The sequence below is a fragment of the Anser brachyrhynchus genome, assembly GCF_964034855.1.
Source record: "Anser brachyrhynchus genome assembly, chromosome: 6".
Taxonomy (NCBI): Eukaryota; Metazoa; Chordata; class Aves; order Anseriformes; family Anatidae; genus Anser; species Anser brachyrhynchus.
In genome coordinates this window covers 28,452,529-28,474,295 of record NC_137700.1, presented here as the reverse complement: position 1 = coordinate 28,474,295, position 21,767 = coordinate 28,452,529, and the positions used below count along the sequence as shown (strand labels likewise).

Sequence of the window (21,767 nt, the reverse complement as noted above, 5' to 3'; positions counted from 1 at the left end):
ATCTAAACGTCTCTTAAAGACCTCCAGGGATGGTGACTCAACCACCTCCCTGGGCAGTCCATTCCAATGCCTAACAACCCTTTCAGTAAAGAAGTTCTTCCTAACATCCAACCTAAACCTCCCCTGGCGCAACTTTAGCCCATTCCCCCTCGTCCTGTCACCAGGCACATGGGAGAATAGACCAACCCCTACCTTGCTACAGCCGCCTTTAAGGTACCTATAGAGAGTGATAAGGTCACCCCTGAGCCTCCTCTTCTCCAGGCTAAACAACCCCAGCTCCCTCAGCCGCTCCTCGTAAGACTTGTTCTCCAGACCCCTCACCAGCTTGGTCGCCCTTCTCTGGACTCTCTCGAGCACCTCCATGTCCTTCTTGTAGTGAGGGGCCCAAAACCGAACACAGTACTCGAGGTGCGGCCTCACCAGAGCCGAGTACAGGGGCACAATCACTTCCCTAGACTTGCTGGCCACACTGTTTCTTATACAAGCCAGGATGCTGTTGGCCTTCTTGGCCACCTGAGCACACTGCTGGCTCACATTCAGCTGACTATCAACCAGTACTCCCAGGTCCTTCTCTGCGAGGCAGCTTTCCAACCACTCATCTCCCAGCCTGTAAGTTTCAGAAGTAAAATAAAATGTATCAGTCAAAAGGAAAAAAAAAACAAATGGTAGTACGAGTGTTATTGTCTAGGAGTCCTTGCTGTATTTGTCAGTAATTTTCAACAGTAGCATTAGAAAACTTCAGTTATTATTTGTCTGTAGTGTAGATTACAATCTTGTATTAAGGGCAGCCAGACATCTGGACTGTTTTCTAACAGGACAGCACTCTTAGATTAGATGCCAAAAACAGTAGACGGAATCTTGGTGTCTTGACTTCCAAGGAAGTTGGAAGTGGATCCAAAGTACCTTGTGTTAGAGTGTGTGGAGAATGTCTGTAAAGCTGACTGGCATCCATTAAATAGCAAATTCTATTCCTGACTGCCAAGAAAATACATTGTATGTATATAAAATTATATTATGTTTGCTCTTTTTCCTTTTAATTTTGGATGCTTATAATGTTTTCTCAGGATTTTTAGTTTGCACCTAAATTTACCCTGGTATTTTACATCAGATAAAACCAAAGCTTAATTTAGTTACTCAGCCTAGATAGAGCCTATCGCATCCAACTAGCATGCTTCCTCTAGAGCATCAGCAAAAGAGTGTGCTTTAAAGAAAGTTGTTAGAAATTAAGGATCAATTTCCAACATTAAAGGTCCTTAGTAGTGTGTTCAGTTCTCCTTTATTTCTAATGGGGTGGTCTTAAGGTTGGCGACCTCATTAGAAAGCCAGCAGCACCTTGAGGAATGTGCCTCTGTGTCTTACAGAGGCTGGGACACTGGAGCTGATGTGCTGTGGCTGGGAGTCACAGCTGAAGCAGTCTCAGTAAGTGACCCAGTAAGAGTGAATTCCAGCTATGGTTTTATTTTAGAATCTTTCTATCTGTGCCTCTCGGGCTGTTCTCATCTCTTTCAAGATAACTTACCACTCCAAATAATAGAGAGGATGTGAGTTCCACACAGTAGCTTCTTTAAAGCAAGTTCCTATGCCACCTTCCCTGTCAGGAAAAGTTTGGCCGTCTTTATTGAAAGACGTTGTAGTACACGTGTTTCACTAATCAAAGAAGACTCAGTTCAGTGAGTAGCATATGATTTTTTTTCCTAACTTTACACAGCTGCTTTAGTAGATTATGGGAAATTCCACCTGTCTCATCATCACTGCAGTGAAAAACTGTATTAGGCAGAGTTCTTCTGAGAATAGGAAAAAAGAAGACAAACCTTCATATTTCAAAACCTTTTCTGGCTCAGACAGAAAAAAAAAAAAAGAAAAGAAAAAAAAGAAAAAAAAAAAAAGCAATGGGCCTGAACTGGGTAGAAAGTAAACAGCTAAAGAGTAATCATATCTCTTGTTTTGGATAAGTTAAATTGAAATTATAGAAGGTATATAGGGGTTTTTAATCTAAGTTTAAAATTATCTGAACTTTTATTCCAGACACAATTTGCATGCTTTGTCAGTACAAAGTTAGTATTGGACAACTCTTTGGGAAAGAATGACCAGTGTGAAGTTAAAATTACAAATTACTTTGTTAGGTATTTTTGACTATTTTCATTAGAATTTGGAGCAGAGAATGGCAGTAAAATTGAGTCTTAAAACTCTATTTGTGTTTTTGAATATACTTGTTTTTTTATCAATAGTTAAAAAGTTGTATTTTATTCTTGCTTTAGTTACTAGAATCATAAAATCATTTAGGTTGGGAAAGACCTTTAAGATCATCAAGTCCAACTGTCTTCATATGCAATGTGTGGACTGCTATAAGCAGCAAAGAAGCAGATAAAGCAAAGAGTACAAAATCTATGCATTTACCAGTTATTATAACTAATGAAATCTGTATGTTTAACAGTTGGGTGTTTTGTTTTGTTTTTTTCCAGTTTCAGAAAGTTGTTTTTTTTAAATTATTTGTCATTTCATAATGTTAAATTAATTCCTAAGCTTAATTTCTTAGTTTTAACAGATAAGTTTTGTTATCTCCTTTTATGCTGATGATGGCCGTTTGTGTTATTTTATTGTTTTCGTGATTGACAGCAAAAGCCTAATTTCACAGCTTGCAGTGAGGGTGAAGAGTTGGTGGTTTTCTGCAGCTATATTCAAAAACTGTCAATCAAAAGCCTCCATAGGCTACTTAGAGAATGGTGTTTTTTTCCCTGATTTCTCCAAATGCCGCTTCATGCTGTCTTTGATTGGCACAGCCTGGCAGGGAGGATGGATGAATCTGTCACTGGACGGTTAATTGTGTTGCTGGTCTCAGCCTGACATCAGGTCTTTGACTCGTAAGTGGCTCAATACAAAACAAATTAGCAGATTGTAGTCATATTTCTCATTCTATATGCTTTGACTTTGTTGAATGCAGTCCATAAATCATATTGACTGACACCATAGTGAATGATGAAAGCTGCTTTTGAGACGGCTAGCGTGGGTCTTAGAAAGCAGCACCATGAAGGTGCCATGGAAGGATGCATATGGCTGACCCTTTGGGAATTTCCTAGGAGCCAAATGTCTCTTTACTGCAATTGTTCTTAGGAGAAAAGCTTTTGGGCCCTATAAAAAAGGATTTAATATGTCAGCAGATTCTCTTTACAAGCTCCTTTGAAATATAAGAAGTTTGTCTAAGGGGTTTCTCTTTTTACAAACTTGTATTTCAGCAAAATGTGAAGACGGGGTTAAAAAGCAGTTGCCTTTAATACTGTTTGCAGGTGTTTTTGCTTATAGAATAGGGTCCTTGTTTCTTAAACTTTACATTGGTTGAGTGGAAGAATAGGTTTTGTAGATAGCAGCAATTAACATAGGCAGAGCAGAGATAATAGTAGTGTTCCCCAAATGGGAGGCAAAACTGGAACGAATGTGAGAAGCCTCCTGAATCTCTGCATGCTACTGAATATAGGTATTTAATTGCTTGATACAGTAGCCACAGCCACCCCCTCTTAAAAACGAAAAATAAATATTATGTTTTAAAACTAACTGAGATTTGTTTCATTCTGGAAATGTGTTATTTTTATGTTCATAAGTCATTACATTTCCTCTTTAAAATGCATTATGAAAAGTGGCAAGTAATTGATTAATTGGGGAATGATGGAAATTTGGAAAGAGATTTTAAATGGAACTCATTTGTCAACCAAATTTGAATTGAATTATTTTCTGTATGTTGTACATCCAGCGCATTTTGCACTGGGAAGCACTGAATTTTGAGGAGGATAACAGTAAAGTTCGTATTTTTCTGAGTTAAAATTCAGCATTTAGGTTGATATATTTAGCTTCATTTTTTTCCTCTAGTTTTGTGAAAATCAAGTGATTTATTAAGTGTAAACTATGCATAGTAGACTTGTATTATTTGTTGATAAACCATGTGAACAATAAGCCTGTAGTTCAAGTTGCATAGTTGGAAATAGTTTAAATGTTAGGATGTTTCCATCTTATGAAATTTTAAAAGAAGCATTAAATGTTCATGTATTGATACTTCTTTAAAGCCCAAGTGACTTTTACTATGTCATTTCTGTATTGTAACCATTATTTCTTGTGCTCCAGTACTATTGATATTTGCCAGATTGTAGAAATCACCTACAGATGTTTGTCAGAAAGATAAAAATCTGTCTTTTACTTATAATAACAGGGGAGGGAATAAGCATAATTTGCATATAAAACAAATTAAATGTTAAAATTTTTCTTGACAACCTATTAATCTGGTTGAACTTTTATTACATTATAGTGGCAGCATAAATAGGACATGGAGCTGATTTGATGGAGCAGTACATTAAACAGAGATGCATTAGTTGTTCCATTAAATCAAAATGACATTTCCATTAAGTATTTCAAACCTACTACATTGTAATTAAATGAACTGTGGCCCATTAATTCCCCTCTTCACCCCCTTTTTCTCCCCCCCCCCCCCCCCCCCTTTTTTTGGTCCTCTTTTTTTTTTTTTTCATTCATATTGATATTGTTCTGCTTGGGGAATAGAGCTGCATGTCTCCCAGTGTAATTAACATTGGGTTTGGGAGACTTAAGCATGCTGTTCTTGCATTGTTTCTTACATTCCTTGTTGTCAGTTCATCTCTTTTGGTCAAAAATGTTATTTGCTTTTCTGAGATGTTCAATTAAGAAACTGACATCTCATTTTAGATATAAAGCTCCTAACAGTTCAAGGTTTCTTAATGCCAAAGAGGTATTAGCAAAAGCCCTTTAATGTTTCTGTTTGACATATGAAGAGAATGAACATTTTACATTGTATTGTCTACATTTTATTATGTTTTAACAAAGCATGGATTTTTAAAGTACACAATATTTATGGACAAATGTGCTTTATGTGCAATATGTATACATGAAAATACAATGCTATGTACAAGTTGTCTTATTAAGGGGAAGATCTGGCTCTTCAGATGTTAGAGAGAGCTTTCCAAACTTTTGGAAAAGTGAACTGCTGTCAGTCCTTCCCATTTTTCATTGCTTATATGTGTTTCTCTGAGTCAACAGTGAATTGATCATCCTGACCTTGCAGAAAACAGTTGGGGAACCATTGCTTTAGAGAATAGGTGTCATCACTTTGCTGATGGATACAAATACAACAGTAGTGGTTTGTAGCCCAGTAGGTGGATTACATAATTATGATTTCTTTCATATAAATATGTTAATAGTTACCTTTGCTTCCATATATACCATAACATATGTCAGTTGAAAAGTGTGGTTTAAGTACATAAAACTACAGAGACAGAAATTCATATAATTGCATTTGAAAACCAAGGTGTCTCTGCTCTTAAAGATCGCAGTGCTACGAATAGAATGTTGCCATCTAATCAGGTATCTGGTCTTCACTGATTTTTCTTCTCTGGTAGAACTTCCATATTTTTCTGATTTTCTGTATGAAATTGATAGTAATTTATCAAATTAACATCTGATTTTTGGGATTTGTTTTATTGGTCTCTGGTTTGGAAAATTATTTGTCTCAATTACATATACATTGTAAAGAGGTGAAAAAATGTTACTTGCTAAACTGTGATTAGAGAATTATTTGTATTTTGTACAGCAGAGGGCTGCATTTCATTCTGCAAGTTGTTGATTACCGACAGCACTGATTTATTAAGCACCTAAAAGATGATGGATAAGCATGAATATTTAAAATAATTTAGCAACAACCTTTGGGATGGAATTCAAGTAATTAAGTAGCACAAGCTGTAATGAGAAATGCCCCAGCTGAAAGCAATGGTTTTGGTTTATATATATACACATTTATTTATTTATATATTAATGACTGTTCTTAAAAATGTGGCATGTTGATTTACATTCCTGCTTTCATTCTGTTTGGGTTAAAAAAAAAAAATCCACGCTCATGCTTCCGCAGCTTACATTGTTATTATGCTCTTCCATGTTGGGAAATGTCCTTGTATTCTTGAAGACTGTTGGATTTCTGGAAGAAGTATCAGTGATTGTTTGATTGTTTAACATACATTTAATTTAGTTCCCTAACTGATTTAATAGAAACGAAGCTAATGGGCCAAAGAAATAACAAAAAGTGTGATCATTCTTCTTCTAACCTAAGTCCTGCATCATTAAGACTTTGACTGTATAATAAATTCAAATCAGATAAGACGTTCTTTATTGATATAACATTTATTTCTATCTTAAAACCTGTTGCTCTTTCTACTAGGGAAAAGTGGCACAGACAGCTTGCATGTCAGCCTGCCAGCATCTTTCAACATCCCTAATGCAGATGCTACTGGACAGTGAATTAAAACAAATAAGCATGGGAGCAATTCAGCAGTTTAATTTAGATGTGATACAGTGTGAATGTAAGTAGATATTCCCATATTCCTATCCATGTTTGTCTTAGCGTTGCAAAAAAAAAAATCTTTAATGTAAGCTATATAGTGATCTTTTTCCATTATCTACTAAAGCTTTGCCTTTTTTTTCTATTAATATTATTGCATTACAGCCTCCTGTAAAAGTATTTATGATTAATTACGTTAACATTTCTGGGAAAATTTTTATATATATGTATTTTAAACTTTAGTATCTGATTGAAATGTCCATCTGTTGTTACTGCTAATGGCATCATAATCAGTACGTCCCGTAAACAGACCATAGTCTAGCACAGAATTGCCCCAAACCACTATATAAATATTATGGTTTTATAGTTGTGCACCGAAAGGTCAAAAGTCTGTGAAATTTAGTTTTCCCTCCGGGGAGTATTTATTACAATACAAGTTTTAATTGTGTTGTTACATAGGTTTTTGTCCCTCCTAAAACTATTGCCTTACTCACTGTAAGTAGTGGTTCTCATTTAATAAACGTCAGACATGGTTTTATTCTCACTATTCAAAATACAGCATCAGAATTACTTCATAAAACTGGTTGAATCCAGCACTGAAGGCAGGATTAATTTTATCATGTTTTACATGGAACTCGCCACTGTAGGGTGAGCTCTTACTCTGTATTAAGGAAGTTACTTTCGTAACGTTGTGGTATGAATAGGTTTTATGTCTGTTTTTATGGTTGATGGCTGAGATGCAGCAAAAAGGCTGTCTAGGGCTTTTTTAAATTCATATCTTTAGTTTCTTATGCTCTTTTTTTTCCCTGTTTATTTATTTATTTCTAAAATATCATTCCTCATATGTTTGAAGCAGAGACCTCGATTTTGGTGACTGCTGTAAAAAGTGGCAGTTTTGCAAATCCTCAGGTGTTTAGTGTGTGCATATGAGAAAACTGATGATGACTACTTAATTAGCAGCCACCATGGGAAATTGGAAATCTGTTTTCAAGTAATTTAGTGAGCATCATAAAGGATTCTTGTGGGAATAGAGTTAAAGGGCATTTGTGACTTTTTCAGTACAAACGTATCTTTCCTCCTCCTGCCCTGTTTGTTATGTAACTCCATACATGTTACATCTAAACTCCGTAACAAGGCAGGCATCTTTCTGACAGTCCTTCCTCGTGCAGCCTTGAGGCCTTTCAGTGCAATGGGAGGACCTGACAGGATTATCAGAGTCTGTTTTGAAAAAAGTATTTGTGATTGTGATGTTAAAGTTTGTCTTATGATGTGATTGCAGAAGTTGGCCAAATAGAAGTACACAGATGATGTTTTGACATTTTTAGTACAAATTATACATGTATGTATTGCAAATTTGATAGAGTTCTTTTCAAGTAGGTGGGTAGGGGAATGTATATGCACATTTGTGTGGTTTCTTAGTTTTTAAAAAAGATCCCAGCTGCAAAACAAATTCCATAACATTGATAATACTGGTATCATAATCATTTATCTAGACAAGTCAAATTGGTGCATACACTAGACAGTTATCTGCCTTCTGAACTAATAGCATAACAGCAGAGAAAGCTTGTTACCACCGTGTTATTTTGTTTCTAGTGTCCGAAATATGTACAACCGCAAATAGAATAAACTTTAATTCTTTCTATAACACTTTTAAAGCATGTTAGAAAAAAATGGTTTTGCACAGAGACCTTTTGAGTAGTTTAAAGATGGCAGCTTGGCAGAATAGTATGTTGCAGCAAATGATGCCTTACAATCTGTGGAATAAGGGATTGTCACAAGATGTTGTTCAGAGACTGCTTTGCTGTTGCAGTTCATTCATAAGGTCTGTCACAGGCACATTCCAGGCCTGGCTGAGAGGCCTGTGATTTATGTTCTTGCTCATCACCCTCCCCCAGCTTTATTCTTTGACACTTTGGGTGTAATGGATACAACAATGACATTTCAATTAGTGCTTAGGGTGTGCAAATAATTCACAAATGTTGGGTAATTTTCTACTGTATTTTACACATGGATATGACACTTTAGTTATAGACAGGGTGCATTCTGAACGAATAAGTTATGTGAAACATAGAAAGTTATGGATATTTGAAGATGCATTTCAAAACATTATTGGCAATATTCTACATATTTATTCTAATTTTTAATGTTGCGTTTTTATTCTTTCTAGTATGAAATGGAGGAGACCTAAATAAAAGCAGGAAAATGTGATTACTAGTCAGAAAAAGCAATCAGCAGTCCAACAAACAGCCCAACAGTCTGTTAGTGAGCTGTTAAGTCAGTAAGTGCTGAAGTTCTTGAGCCATAGCAACCAGGTAGAATGACGAGTGGAATTCCAAGAAATGGAGGTGGAAGGGAAAGAGGTTATCTTGTGGTGAACGCTGAGATTTCATTATCCTGTGCTGCATTTCAATGCAAAGTACCTAACTTTAAAAAGCAGAACAGAAAATCTGGAAGTATCTGATACTTTTCCTTGAGAATAAGATCAGGTGGTCTTATGTTTTTAAAAAAGAATAGTGATGATCGTCTTGCTCTGCTCTTCAGTTTTGTGTGTTCCTTTCAAACATTCCAAAAGCTTTAAGTTTGATTTCAGGATGTCCTGTTTTAATTGTAATATTTTCTACTCTCACTATATCTTTCGTAATGTAGAACAGTGTTTCACCTTTGGTTTTTACGCCATTCTTTCTCAATGATGATCTTCTGCTATGATGACTGGGTTTCTTACAGCAGTATTCAGGAAAATAGCATGTACTCGGTTCCATTGAACAAAAGCTGGAGAATGGCCTTTTGTTTGCACATTGCATTTCAGTGTCCCGAGGAGGAAAATGGATTGGGGAGTAGAAGCATTTGCCATTTCTTGAAGATGAAATTCAGGTGTGGGTTTCTGTATCTCATTTTATGAGAAGCAAGGTGTAAATAATAGCACACAGTCTTTTCAGTGATGGAGTTGACTTTGGGAATGTGTACTGGTTGTGTTAGGGAATCAAAAATTCACTGCCAACAAGCTTCTGTTCTTCAGTACTTTTGAATTGCAAATGTAGTTGTATCTTTCTGATCTTCACAGAAAAGTAGTGGTAAAATGCTGTAAGCCACTTAATATAGATTTTAAATTATGAGGTTTTTATGTAAAATGTATTAGATAGTTATTGTATATTTTTCTCTTGTTCAGTCAAAATGATTTATAACTGCACTATCAGCAAGTTGTTTTGCTGAAGAGGTCCAACCGTACAAAAGTATGTGTCTCTTTCTCAGTACAAATATTTTATACCTGTTTTCAACTTTCACGGAAAAAAAAAAATGGGGTGAAGCTGACATGTGAATACTAATTTAGAATTCTTCTGTTTGTTTTAATCCTTAAAGTTCACACTATAAGGTTAAGTGGACATAGAGCTTTAATTTAGAAAACCATCCAGATCTAGATACCTTACATCAGCATTTTATTAGTTAAGTAGAACTGATCAGAAATTCTGATTGCTGGGAAAGTTATTGTTAACTTTTGTAATTTATATCTGTTTTAAAGTAATGGAATTGTGAGACAGGATTAATTGGCAGAAGGAGGTACAGTTGAGTAGTCAACCTTCTTCATCCAGCTGTGAATCTGTGCAAGGATGGAAAGGTTTTGAGCCATGCCACTAGGTGAGGGTGAAAGAAATCCTGAAACAGCATCAGCTAGCAGAGAACTACCACAAAGCAAATTGTAATATACCTTCCTGACCAGCCCTGCTTGGGGATTCCTGCCAGTTCTTCCTTTCTCACACACTGTGTTAAGAGCTGCAGCGTCCAAGAGCAAGAGAGAATCTTGACCCATGTGCTCTCTGTTGAGGAGGCCACTTGCTTTACCTGCCTTGTCTCCCTTCTGGGAAGTCAGGTTAAACTTGGCTCACTTGAGACCATCCTTCATCCCATGGCTGCATATGGCAGCACAGGACTGAGGGGAAGCTGCAAGTCCTGGGCAGGGCTGGGGGCTGCTGCCCTGCCAGCTGGCAGCTCCCTCAGCAAGGCTCCCCTCCAGGCGTGTTTGAACAGCTGGAGCCTCCAGCAGGGCTGCGAAGTGGCTAAAGGCTGCTGTGATGGTCACCTGGCTCTCTGCTCCTCATTCCAAAATACATCTTTGCTGTCCTGCCTTTGAATCGAGAATTGATGCCATGAGGCTAAAGGAAAAGCTGCCCTAATTTAGCTTTTGATCCAAAGTTTGGACTCTGGTTGTAATTTTTGCAATTGAACTGCAACTATCTGTCAGAAAATAAGTAAATAAGTACTGAATTTCCAGACAACCACAGGCACACGCAGATTGTGTGTATGTAAAGTCTGGGTTTTGAGAGAATAAAATGAAGAGACTGGTTAATAAATCTAGAATTGCATAGAAATTCAATGCAACCTACAGATGTCTTTAGTTCCATTTTAGCAGATGCCAAGCTTTTTCTTAAGATAACCATCAACACATATATACATCAGTTCACATATATTCTGTATACAAAATGTAATGAAAGGACCAAAATGAAGTACTCAAAAGAAAATGGAGTGAAGTCATCTTTCCAATATTTATATTTATCATTCTTATGTATGTGTTACCTCAGAGCCCATTGTGGTTTTGTTACATGTTGTTTTCATTGGATCCTACCTCTTGTAAATTCCCAAACTGGCTGTTACAGGAAGCACATTTTTGTGCTTAATAGTAATGAGTTCGGGTATACTCAATACATCGTGTCAAAGATCCTGTATTGTATACATAGAAAAGAACTACACAGTATTAATGAAGTGCAGGGAAAAATGTTAATAAAAACCTTTTGAACACCAGTCATCTAATGCCTATTTTCAGTTTATTTTCCTGAAAACATTGAGGTTTGTGATTCAAACTGCTGAGCAGTTAGTTATTTGCCCTTATATGTGATAGTTTTATGGTAATCTTTGCATTTTCACTCTCAGGTATTATAAAATTCCTGAATATCCTTATGCATACTAAAATAAACAACCAAGTAGCCCCCTATCCTTCCAAATCCTCTTTAAGCCTAGAATGAATGTAGGGGGTGAATATTTTAAAAGATGTTTATATGACAATGTTTCATTACTATCTGGAAAGGGACCCCTAGGACACAGACATTAAGAATGTTAATCCTGTTCTTATAATATCTTCCTAAAATGCTGTGCAGCAGAAAACATTTAATTAGCTTTGTAAAATTGTTAGCAAAACTTAAAAGCCGTGAGCTGAGGGGGTTGAACTGTCTGACCATTACCATAAGTAGATTATCTTTTTGCCCTTTGAACTCATGAAATTGTAATAATGAAACAAATCCTACTGTAGGCACCCGTCAAAAATGACCAAAATGTGAGAATAAATGCTTATGCTATAATAAATGTCCCCAGTGTTGTAAATTTATTTATAGTAGGAAATTGTAGTTAAAGAGAAAGGGGCATATACAATAATTCAGTTTGGTACCTTGTGTGCTCCTTGTTCTGTAGCTGCCACGGCAGTAGGTGCTTTGCAGGGAAGCAAACTAATACTGCATTATTAAATGCATTAAGATAATTTCCAGACTATGTTAACCTGATGAGCAATATTAATTTTGTTCAGTGCACAAACTGAAGAGCCTAAGAAAAATTCTCTTAAACTCTTTTAAAGGATGTCTTACTTGAGTGGAAAAGTGAAGCAATGGGTGTTTCTGCAGATGTCTGTGTTATAAATGTATGACTGGGGCAAGAACACGACAACTACCGAGTGAGGCTAAACCTTCCTTTAGCCAAGTGTCCTGTCTCCAGTGGTGGTCAATGACAGGTATTTAGAGAAGAGTGTAAAACACTGGGCTATATATTGAGTGGTCCTTGCCATAGCAGATCCATCTTCTGTAGCTTAGGGATTTAATGAACAGCTGAATTTAGATTGTTGTTTAATCACTGTTGAAGGGCCTGTATTTCAAGTTGTTTTTTTGTTGTGTTTTTTTTTTTTACATTTATATTTTCTGCCTCGTTTATACTTCTGCCATGCACAACTTGCCACAAGAATGAGTCCTATAATTAATTGTATTGTGTTATATAAACAAGTACTCTATTTTGGTTTGTAAAATTCTGCTGATTTGTTTAATTGCCCATTATTTCTTATATTATGTGAAACAGTAAATCAATAATAGTTTCCTTTCCATCTTTTTCATGCAATTAATGACTTCCTAGAGTTTGGTTATTAGGCTTCTGCAGTACTACTGTCTGGAGGGCTCAAGTGAGTCCATGAGTAAGCCTCTGATTGTGTAATGGACTGTATTGATTATGTACTGTGTGCTCCACTGCACCTGATGTACTTCTTAAAGTGTTGTCATGTATTCTATTTTACTTACTCCCCCCTTTACATTTAAGAAGAAACAGTGTCTGGAAATAGATTCATTTGGACACGTAGGCATATTGCATCCCAGCAGTAGTAAGTGCTGCTTTTGAATACACCCTGAAGTCATCTGAAATGTCTAGGACATTTTGCTGAGCTTGTGTTCATGTGTTTTTAAAAGAAGAAAGTAGGAAATTGCTCAAGTCTTGATTTAATGGTGCTCTGTGATGTGGACAAAGGGAAGGGGCTGCTGGAAAGCCTGTTGTCTTCTCTTTCCTGGAGCTGCTGGCCTTCTATAGTACAATTTTTTAAGTTTGCATCATTGCTTCCTGATATTTCCTGGTTGATAGTTCAACTATGATATAGTGTATTGGAGATTTATAGTTTTATTGAATTTCCAGTTTCATTGTTTTTACCTAATGATAACAGAAATCTGTGACATTTCCCTGCTTTTGTAGATGATTTTATTTTCTTTAGTTGCCATTAATTGTATATGAAGTTAAAAAAAATAAATTTTTGTTTATTTTTAGTTTTGACAGTTGATAGTTTCCTAACTTAAATGAGTAGCTAACTTGTTTTGTTAATATTTTACTGTTTTCTGTATTTTGAAGATAGTTTTGCCTTCCTATTTTGACAGTCTATTTTGGGGTTCCAGAAGAGCAGAAGTTCTTGATCAATAAGCTAGCTAAAAGGCATGAACAGGCATTCCAGTTCTGTTCAGAATTGTAGCACTTTGAGCTTTCCACCTGTCATCTGCGCATTAAACTAACTCCCACTTTAGTGTCTGTCTTTTATTGCTATTTGGCTAGAGGTGGGGTTTTATAGAGCGGATGCTATAACAAAAGCAGATGTTTGAAAATATGTTGACAGCCATGGAATTGGTATTATTTCAAAATACTTCAGTAATCATTTACCTCAGGCTGAAAATGTAAATGTGTTGGCTTTCACGCTTGTAACGTTATTACTGGTTTAGAATTTTAAGCCGAATTCGTAAATGTACTCCTAAAGGTATTGTTCCTGGAAGGTTTTGTTTGTTAGTTTGTTTGTTTTAAATCAGGGTGGGTTAATTAGTTGTAATGTGATTGTTTCAAGCTAGTTTCAGTTTCATGCTAGCTAGCATTTATAATGCATGCATTGATTTTCTGTTAGATTTCAAACAATATAAAAACTGCATCCATAATATTTTTAACCTTTCCTTGCAGTGTTTGCTAGTTCTGAGCCTGTGCCAGGATTCCAGGGAGACACCCTGCAGTTAGCTTTCATCGACCTCAGACAAGTAAGACACTAGTTGTTGTTTTTTATCCTACTAATTTCCCCTTTTGACCAGTGCTGGAGTTATTAAATTCAAGAACCTTTCATGTTTTAGAATTCCCATGTAATTAGTTCTGAAAAGCAGTTATTTGAAGTGTTATTAGTGGCACTATTCCCTGTAGCTTAGTATAAAAGTTTTCTCCAGTGTGATGTTAGGGGGCACTGTGCTACTGGTGGTACTATTGCATGTATATAACATTGAATTTTGGTCCAAACAATTTTGTAAGATCACGCGATGCCTTTTTTTTTTTTTTTTTTCCAAGAGTATACATGTTACTGTGGTGTGCTGTTACCCTGATTTCATTTTGAGCAATTGCTCCTTTCTAGAAAGCTGCTCCCAGGAGAGTAGAATTGGGCACGGTGTTATCTAGCATTTCTTTTCCTTAGCCTGTTACATATATTTATTTTAAACAGTTAGAAAACAGCTTTATTCCATCCTTCTGATCTTTACTCTATATAAAATATAATTTTAAATGCCCTAATATTGGAAGCACTTTCTCCACAGTTCTTGCCAAAAGGAAGGTTTTTCTGGACTGAAATCCACTTATCTTAACTTCATGTAGTTATTTCTATGCCCTGCTTTCTAAATTCTGACACTATATCCAACGATAGCAATCCATTTTCATAAACTTTTCATACTTGAGGTAAGCTTTTAAAAGGATTTATTATTTCACAAAATTGCAATTACAAGTGTCATTTAAATAGTGAAATGAATCATTAACTGCACATGGAAGGTCTTGAGCTTTCCACAGATGTTGATAATATTTTTCAACACCATTATGAGTCTGCCAAAGTCATCAGAAAAGAAGAGAAATGAGAAAGAATTAAGTATCAAATTATTTATGTAGCAAGAATATTTTTGCTTTTGATAGTTTAGTATGTTTTTTCACAGTAAGATAATTAAAAGGCATTTCAGAATGGAAAATTCCTGTAGCAACAGTATTCCAGTTTCTCCTAGTAGAAAGGATTTAATTAAACTGTTTTTTTAAATGAGAAAGTTAAAAGGTAGAGTTGTATGTTATATTCCCACAGCAATATAACATAATGAACAATATCTACAATAGGATAAGCCTGGTCTACATGAGGAGGATACAGGATTGTGTCCATAAGATTCATTAATGTGGTAACTATAGAGTTCCAAAATTCAATATGCAAAGATGTGCTTTGCGAGATTTAAACTACCACAAGGCTTGCTTTGACTAGCAGCCACCTTCTTTTGGATTCTGTTTTATTCTCCTTTTATTACCAGTGTTAGAATTGACTAAACGTCTTCCAATTTGTACGACAACAATTTAGTTGAAGGGAAAGGATGTTGAGAGATTTTTGGCATCATTTCTTTCATCCACCTGAGTGCTATAAATCCTCGTGGAGCCTATGTTTGTTTCAAGGAAATCATGATTTCCAGCTATGCAGGAGGGCAGGGTGTGTACATACTTGCTACAGGAAATAAATAATATTTTTGTGTGTTTAAAGTACCAGCTGCTGAGCATGTCACGTAAATAAGGATTATGTTGCTTACGATAGCATTCAGTTTATGTTAGCAACTTATATTTAGAATTCTCTTGATGCAAGTAACACTTTATAGAGAATGCTCTGTATGCCATGGGAATCTAATTGATTTCAGATAATTTACAAACAGCAAAAGTCTGGGCAGCTCTCTGTACCAGGTTGTAATGTGAGCTTGTGCGTGTAAAGAGATCTACTATATTTGCTTTTTTTTTTTGTTTTTACTATATATTTTCATGCCTTGCCAAAAGTGCATACATATTGCAAGAACACATTAAAAATAAGACTTACCATTTAGTATGGATTTGCAGTGTTTTTCCTCTTTTCCTTATTTGTGATCCATTTCTATCTTAATAGGGTGGATGACAGTTCTTTTCAAGAATACTTAGAAAGGCAACAGAGCCTTTTTCAGAAAGTTCTTATAAAAGGTCATGCTTCTGTTTTTTAGTTTGAATTTGATACTTCTTCATGAATTGCAGGATATGAAAGATAAGGAAGTAGGTCCAGTGGTCAGGTTTTACCTGCCCACCCGGACTGTGCCCTGAGGTCAAACTCCTGATATTGGCTGTTTGGTACAGAGGAGCTGATGACAGGTAGGGGCTGATACAAGGGGGAAAGCTTGAACCGTATCAAAGCTAAAAGGCAGGAGATTTGGGACTCAGTGAGAGACTGTAGCTAAAAGATGGATCAGCAGGATTGCCCTCTTCTTAAAAAGCAGCTGACCTGCAAGGGAAAAGACTTTATCGTCCTGCCAATCACATGCTTGCTAATGGAAGCCAGTTATCTCAACAACAGCTTACTCTCTCTGTGTTGTACCAGGACAATGTGTAAGATTAATGAGGATTGGGTGGTAGAATATTGTAGCACATTTTCCGAAAGGACTAAAGTGACTTACGAGGAACCACCAGCTTGGAAGAAACAGAGGGAAGAGCTACACTTGGATGTACCACAGGGAGAGAAGCAGCTTTGAAAAGAATTGCCATAGGTATTTTCATCCTGATAGTTCCTGGTGGCAATGTATGAACAGTATGTTGTTCGCTGCAAGTCCAGTTCCTTCCTTTTTCCTCCCACAAATGCAGAAGAGCCAACAGAAACAGTTGACGTGAGAAAGAGTTGCTTCTAAGAAGAGAACAGTGGTTAGTAGCAGAAAGCTGTACGAGTCTGGGAATGATGAAGGGGCAATCACTTCTTAGTGTCCCGTTTAATGAGCCACCTCTTTCTCCTTATATTATCCCCTTTTATGCTATTGTAATACTTAACATACTCCTTAAAGAAGCTTAGTAATCTGTAGAAACACTAGTAAATAAAGATTTTTACTCTGTTCCCATAACTATAATATCTCAGCATCTTACATATATGACGTATCTGTTGCAGTTGGCTAATCACACATGGTGCATTTGTTCTCAATTCTGTTTTTTGCTGCCAGGAGGAAGACTTTTATGTGCATAGACTTCTTTCTAATTTTTATGTTTTGACTGTGCTCTGCTATATGTTTTTGGCAGGCAAAACAAAAAATGTTGGGGGGTGGGCACAATTTTTAAAGAACTTGAAAGCTTCTATATCACATGAAGTAATCTAGAAAAAATGAATCCAGGATAAGTTTACATTCAGGCTCTCTGCTCTGTTCAAGTGAATTACTTCAAATGGCAGAATCCATTATATTTGCTTCATGCTGACTGGTATGTAACGAGCATAGCCAAAAACATGGTTGGCTTTTGCATCACTGTAAATCTTTGCATGGCAGCCAAAGCGCATATGTAGCTATGTGGTGTCATCCCTCTGCTGGTAAGATGGGTTTGTAGTTCAGACTTGGGAATACAGGCAGTAGCTGTAGAACCATAGAATAACATACAGCAATTTCTTAGAGTTACCTGAAGTTCAGTACAGGGAGAATACCAATATACAATTCCCTGTACTAATTAAGAATCACATGGCCATGACCATCTAGAAACTTGCAGCTATAGCTAGTTTAGCAGGTACTAAAGCAGCCAGCAGCTGTTAAGAAAATGGGAATAAATTCATGGTACTGTACAGCTGCTGTAATTGTCATGTCTCCTGCCACATGTCTTAGCATATGACCTGAGCTCATACTTGGGTGCACCCTTTCACCCCACTTAACACCACTGAGGTACAAGCCAGCTCACCAAGGCAATTATCAAAGCGGCATGTGATTCTTTAAAGAAACTGGTCTTTGGCGTCTCTTGAAGATGACCCATCTCTCAGGTGACTTGCTTTGCTCTCTGAAGATAATCTCTTGCTACTGACTGTATAGGGAGCCTGGGTAAATAGTGTACTGGCCCAACATGTGGTGAAATGAACTTTGGGGAATTTACTACCATTTCAAATCTTAGGTCAATTGGAATTAAACTTCAAAAGTGAACAGATCTTAGGTTGTCCTACTTGAATTAGTCTCCGAGGAAGCTCAGCCTCCTACATGAATTAGTTTTGTCCTGGTTATGATCTGTTCTTTAGTGTCTAAACACTAGGAATTTCTATCTAAGCATGTTCTGTAACATGAGGCAGTTTCCTGGCTGTCCTGGACAGTTAAACGCTGTGAGGAAAAGACCTGAATGTTACAATGTGTGCTTTATTCTTTGCAGAGCCAGTGTAGTGTGTAGTAGACAATAATGATAACCTAATGGTAGCCTTAGAGGTCCTGTTGTATTGTGTCAATAGTTGCTTTCCCAGGGCAAATTTCATGCTTCTTAACCAACTGAGAGGTAATAAATGCTTATTCTTGAAATAAAATTATTGCCTGCAGACTTGCAACTTAAGCTGCCAATTTAGTTTGACTTTTTTTTTTTTTTTTACCTTAGACTTCACAGGTGATTTCTAGTGTTTCTCTCTGCCATGAGCACTACTTCAGATTCAAACAGGCCTTCTTCCTCTTCTGTCTAATCTCAGACAAGTACTGAGCTAGTTTGATGATAGTGGAATTTTCTTATTTTGTCAGGGGTGAAGAGAACTGACTCATCTGTGTTCTTTTTGCACTTAAGCATATGATTTTAATATCCTCCAGTTGCTCTCAGTGCTGGTCCTGTGACAGGGACAGCATTCTGAAGTGAAGCAGAACCATGCACTGTTGGTAACCCCCAAGTTAAGTGACCACCACAGCAATATCTCCACCCATATGGTAATATAGAGTTTACAGTCTGTGAAACTGTTTAAAGACTGTGAATGACAGGGTCCATAAATTCAGCAGAGGTAATGAGAGAAAATACTCAATGTTTTGCAGCAATTTCTGTTAACATTTTGATAGAATTAGGCATTAATTATATATAAAGCTGTAATACAATCAATGCAATCAATATACAGAATAATGTACCATGGAAGCATTAGCACATACATTTTTCTTAGTCTTCTGTTTATGTTGTGTGTAAATAAGCATGCGTATAAGCGTTTCCAATAGCCCAAGCTATTGTTAATACACAATATGTATTTCTTCTAAAAAATTATATTGGATAATTAAAAGTATAGTATATTTCCCTCTGATTCCAAAGCATAATGGAAACTGGACTGCTAGTTTCTTGGGTTGCTTTTCCACTTAATTTGTAATACATTTTCCGGTGTACTGTTGATGAGAAATATCGCTAACCTTCTGAAATATGGTGTTGCATGCAATAGATGTAAATTTATTTCAAAGAGAAAATTCTTTCTAGTATCTTAATATTGTCCTTCTTTTTCTTCTGCTGCACACCGTTGCTTCTCATTCATCACTGAGAGATGTTACTGTCCTGATAACTCAGTAGTGACTCGTAGATAGAAACTGAAACAGATCACTGGAGTTCCATCCCAGCCACTGAGGTGTCTGCCATTAAAGGCAGACTGACAGCTTGGTCTTCCCCACTGTTCTGTTTGCAGTGTTTAATTTGATTTAATTTCCTGTGGTAGTACAGCTCTACATTTCAGCTCTGGCTTCTCTCTGATTCCCCCAGCGTGCAGCGTGCCAAAGCTCCTGCTATCTGTGAGGAAAATGCTCTCAAGCAGGCATCAGAGAATAAGTTGTAGGCTGTTGCCAAAATGCTCCACCATGACTCTTGAATGGCATGGGCTCTAAAGGCATCCCGCACAATCTGCCAGTCCATGCAGTGCCTAGGCCTTGGAAGGAGTCAGGTACACCCACCCCTGGTCCCTGCTTCATGAAAGAGTTTTGACCAGAAGGACCATCAGGGTTTTCCAAGAGGAAGAAATCCCTAACAGTATGTTTAGAAGTAAGTCTTAAAAACTTCAGAGCTTAAAGATAAAAGTAAGCTTCTCTTTTCATAAGACAGCAGTTTGAATTTTTAATTAGCAGGTATTATAGAATATTTCATCTTTCCCTTCCTGAGGGAAATGATTGTTGAGACTTTCATCTTCACAGAGGCTCTTTCACAATGCTTACTGATCCCTTTCTCCCCCATCCATTCTCCAGCTTCTCTGAACAAGCAGAGGAGCATGTTACATCTGTAACATGAAGCCCAGCCTCAGGGTGCGATGTAATGGGATTTGCGCTTCTCTGAGTTTTCAGTGCAATGCTGCTTATTCAGCTAAAGAAAAGAGCTCAGATTTCAGACAGCAACAAAACAGGAGTTGCACCTCTCTGGATTTCAGGTCACAGATCTTCACTTTGCTGGGGAAGGAAGCAACTCCCTTGCTGACCTTCCCCCTTTTCATAAATTGACTCCACACTAAAGCAGGAGAAGGACTTGAGCCACACAGTGAGCAGAACAGAGACACTGCAAGGCTCAATTTCTCAACAGTTTGTGTTATACTGGGGTAATGTGCATATATATATATATATACCTGTGTTCAAAATAACACGGCTACAAGTATGACTGTATGGTAATTGTGTGTTATCCAGCTTGCAGGGAGCACACAATGCCTTCTCTGAGTACTGTAGTCTTACAAATACATGAGAATTCTCCCCACAAACATGACGCTTATATTCCCCAGTGGAAACTCCTGGTTTTGACTTTACCTTTTCACCTAGATTCTGTAAAGCCAATAGGTAATTGTGGTAGGCTCAGATCACAAAATGTGTGTGTAGAAATTCATGAGGAAGATCTCAATCAGTGCTCTGTACACAGAAACCAGCTCATTACTTAGATGGGATTTATATTTGCCAGCTGGTAAGAATTAGGAAGCTTTGGAAACAAATATGCAGTAATTAGCAGTGGGGATGGTCAAAACTAAGCATGGCTTTGAATACGCTATCTTGATAAGGATTTTCAGAATCAAAGCAGGATGGCATGTCAGTCATTTCCTGGCAGTAGGTGTTCTCACCCAGTACTGCCAGGAACTAAGAGACATGTGCCAGTTATTAGATCTGTGTTCTTCAGGACATTGAATCATTTATCAAATTCAGTGCAAAACAGTCTGTATCCAGGTCAGCTTCTGAATGCCCCTTTTTCATCAGAGAAGTGCAGATAACATGGTGATATTGCACCAAGTTTTCATTCTAGATCCTGGATTATTGACAATGAGGGGAAATAACTGAAAAACAGATTAAAAAAAATCAGTTTACAAATACTGTTACTTTACTTCAGTAGCCCTATCAATAGCTTACCTAACTAAAACAATATACATATGGCCATTTATCTACGCGATACATTATTCCACCTCTAGCAAAAACCATAACAGTTTCTCCAGAGGAAAGTACAAAAGATTATACACAGAAGACTTTGTGGCGATGGCTATAATGTTTAAAATGAATGGCATCTCCTAAATGACAGTAAAGAGTACTGTAGGTACATGTAACCGTGGAAGTTATCAAAAATAAAAATATTTCTTGTTATTTCTTTAAGCTAGTTCATTTAAGGGATACAATTCTCTTAGTTCCCCACTTACTGAACCAGAAGTATGCAAGAATTAGTTGAGCTGCCAAGAAATCTGCACCGTGTATTTAGAAAATGACAGAATTCATGAAGCTTGACGTAGAGACCTGCAGATAAAACCTTTGCATAGGAACATAAGCTTGTCTTGAACAAGAGGGGGTTGTTGTTGTTGTTGAGTGAATTTATAGTTTTTAGAATTGAGACGGAAACGGCTTTTGTTGATCTCATTTATCATATGCAGGTAAAACACTTGACTTCTTAGAGCAGTGCAGTGGAGCTTCTAAATATTACCATCATAGAAATCTGTAAAAACTTCTCTGGAGAGGCTGATCAAAGCAGATATTTCAACAATAAAATAAAAAAGGGCAAAAGCTCCTGTCAAGACTCTTTAGATGGGCATATCTCAGTCACTATCTGAATACTACTGACTGTCACAATTAATCAGCTTTAAGCTCTTCTTAGTCATCGGTACTGTCAGAAG

At 36.9% G+C, this 21,767-nt stretch overlaps 1 protein-coding gene across 12 annotated transcripts in view; it reads left to right on the top strand.

Moving 5' to 3' along the window:
* The window catches only part of EXOC6 (exocyst complex component 6), a 93,025-nt gene that overhangs the window by 53,748 nt on the left and 17,510 nt on the right, over positions 1-21,767 (top strand). For all 12 annotated transcript variants that reach the window (XR_013952642.1, XR_013952643.1, XM_080597188.1 and 9 more), the window contains 2 exons: positions 6,230-6,371; positions 13,859-13,932. Coding sequence is in view for 10 of the 12 variants with exons in the window: in XM_080597188.1 (XP_080453314.1) it covers positions 6,230-6,371; positions 13,859-13,932 (216 nt within the window). In the remaining 2 variants the exon portion in view is untranslated. The remainder of the gene's footprint in view (positions 1-6,229; positions 6,372-13,858; positions 13,933-21,767) is intronic.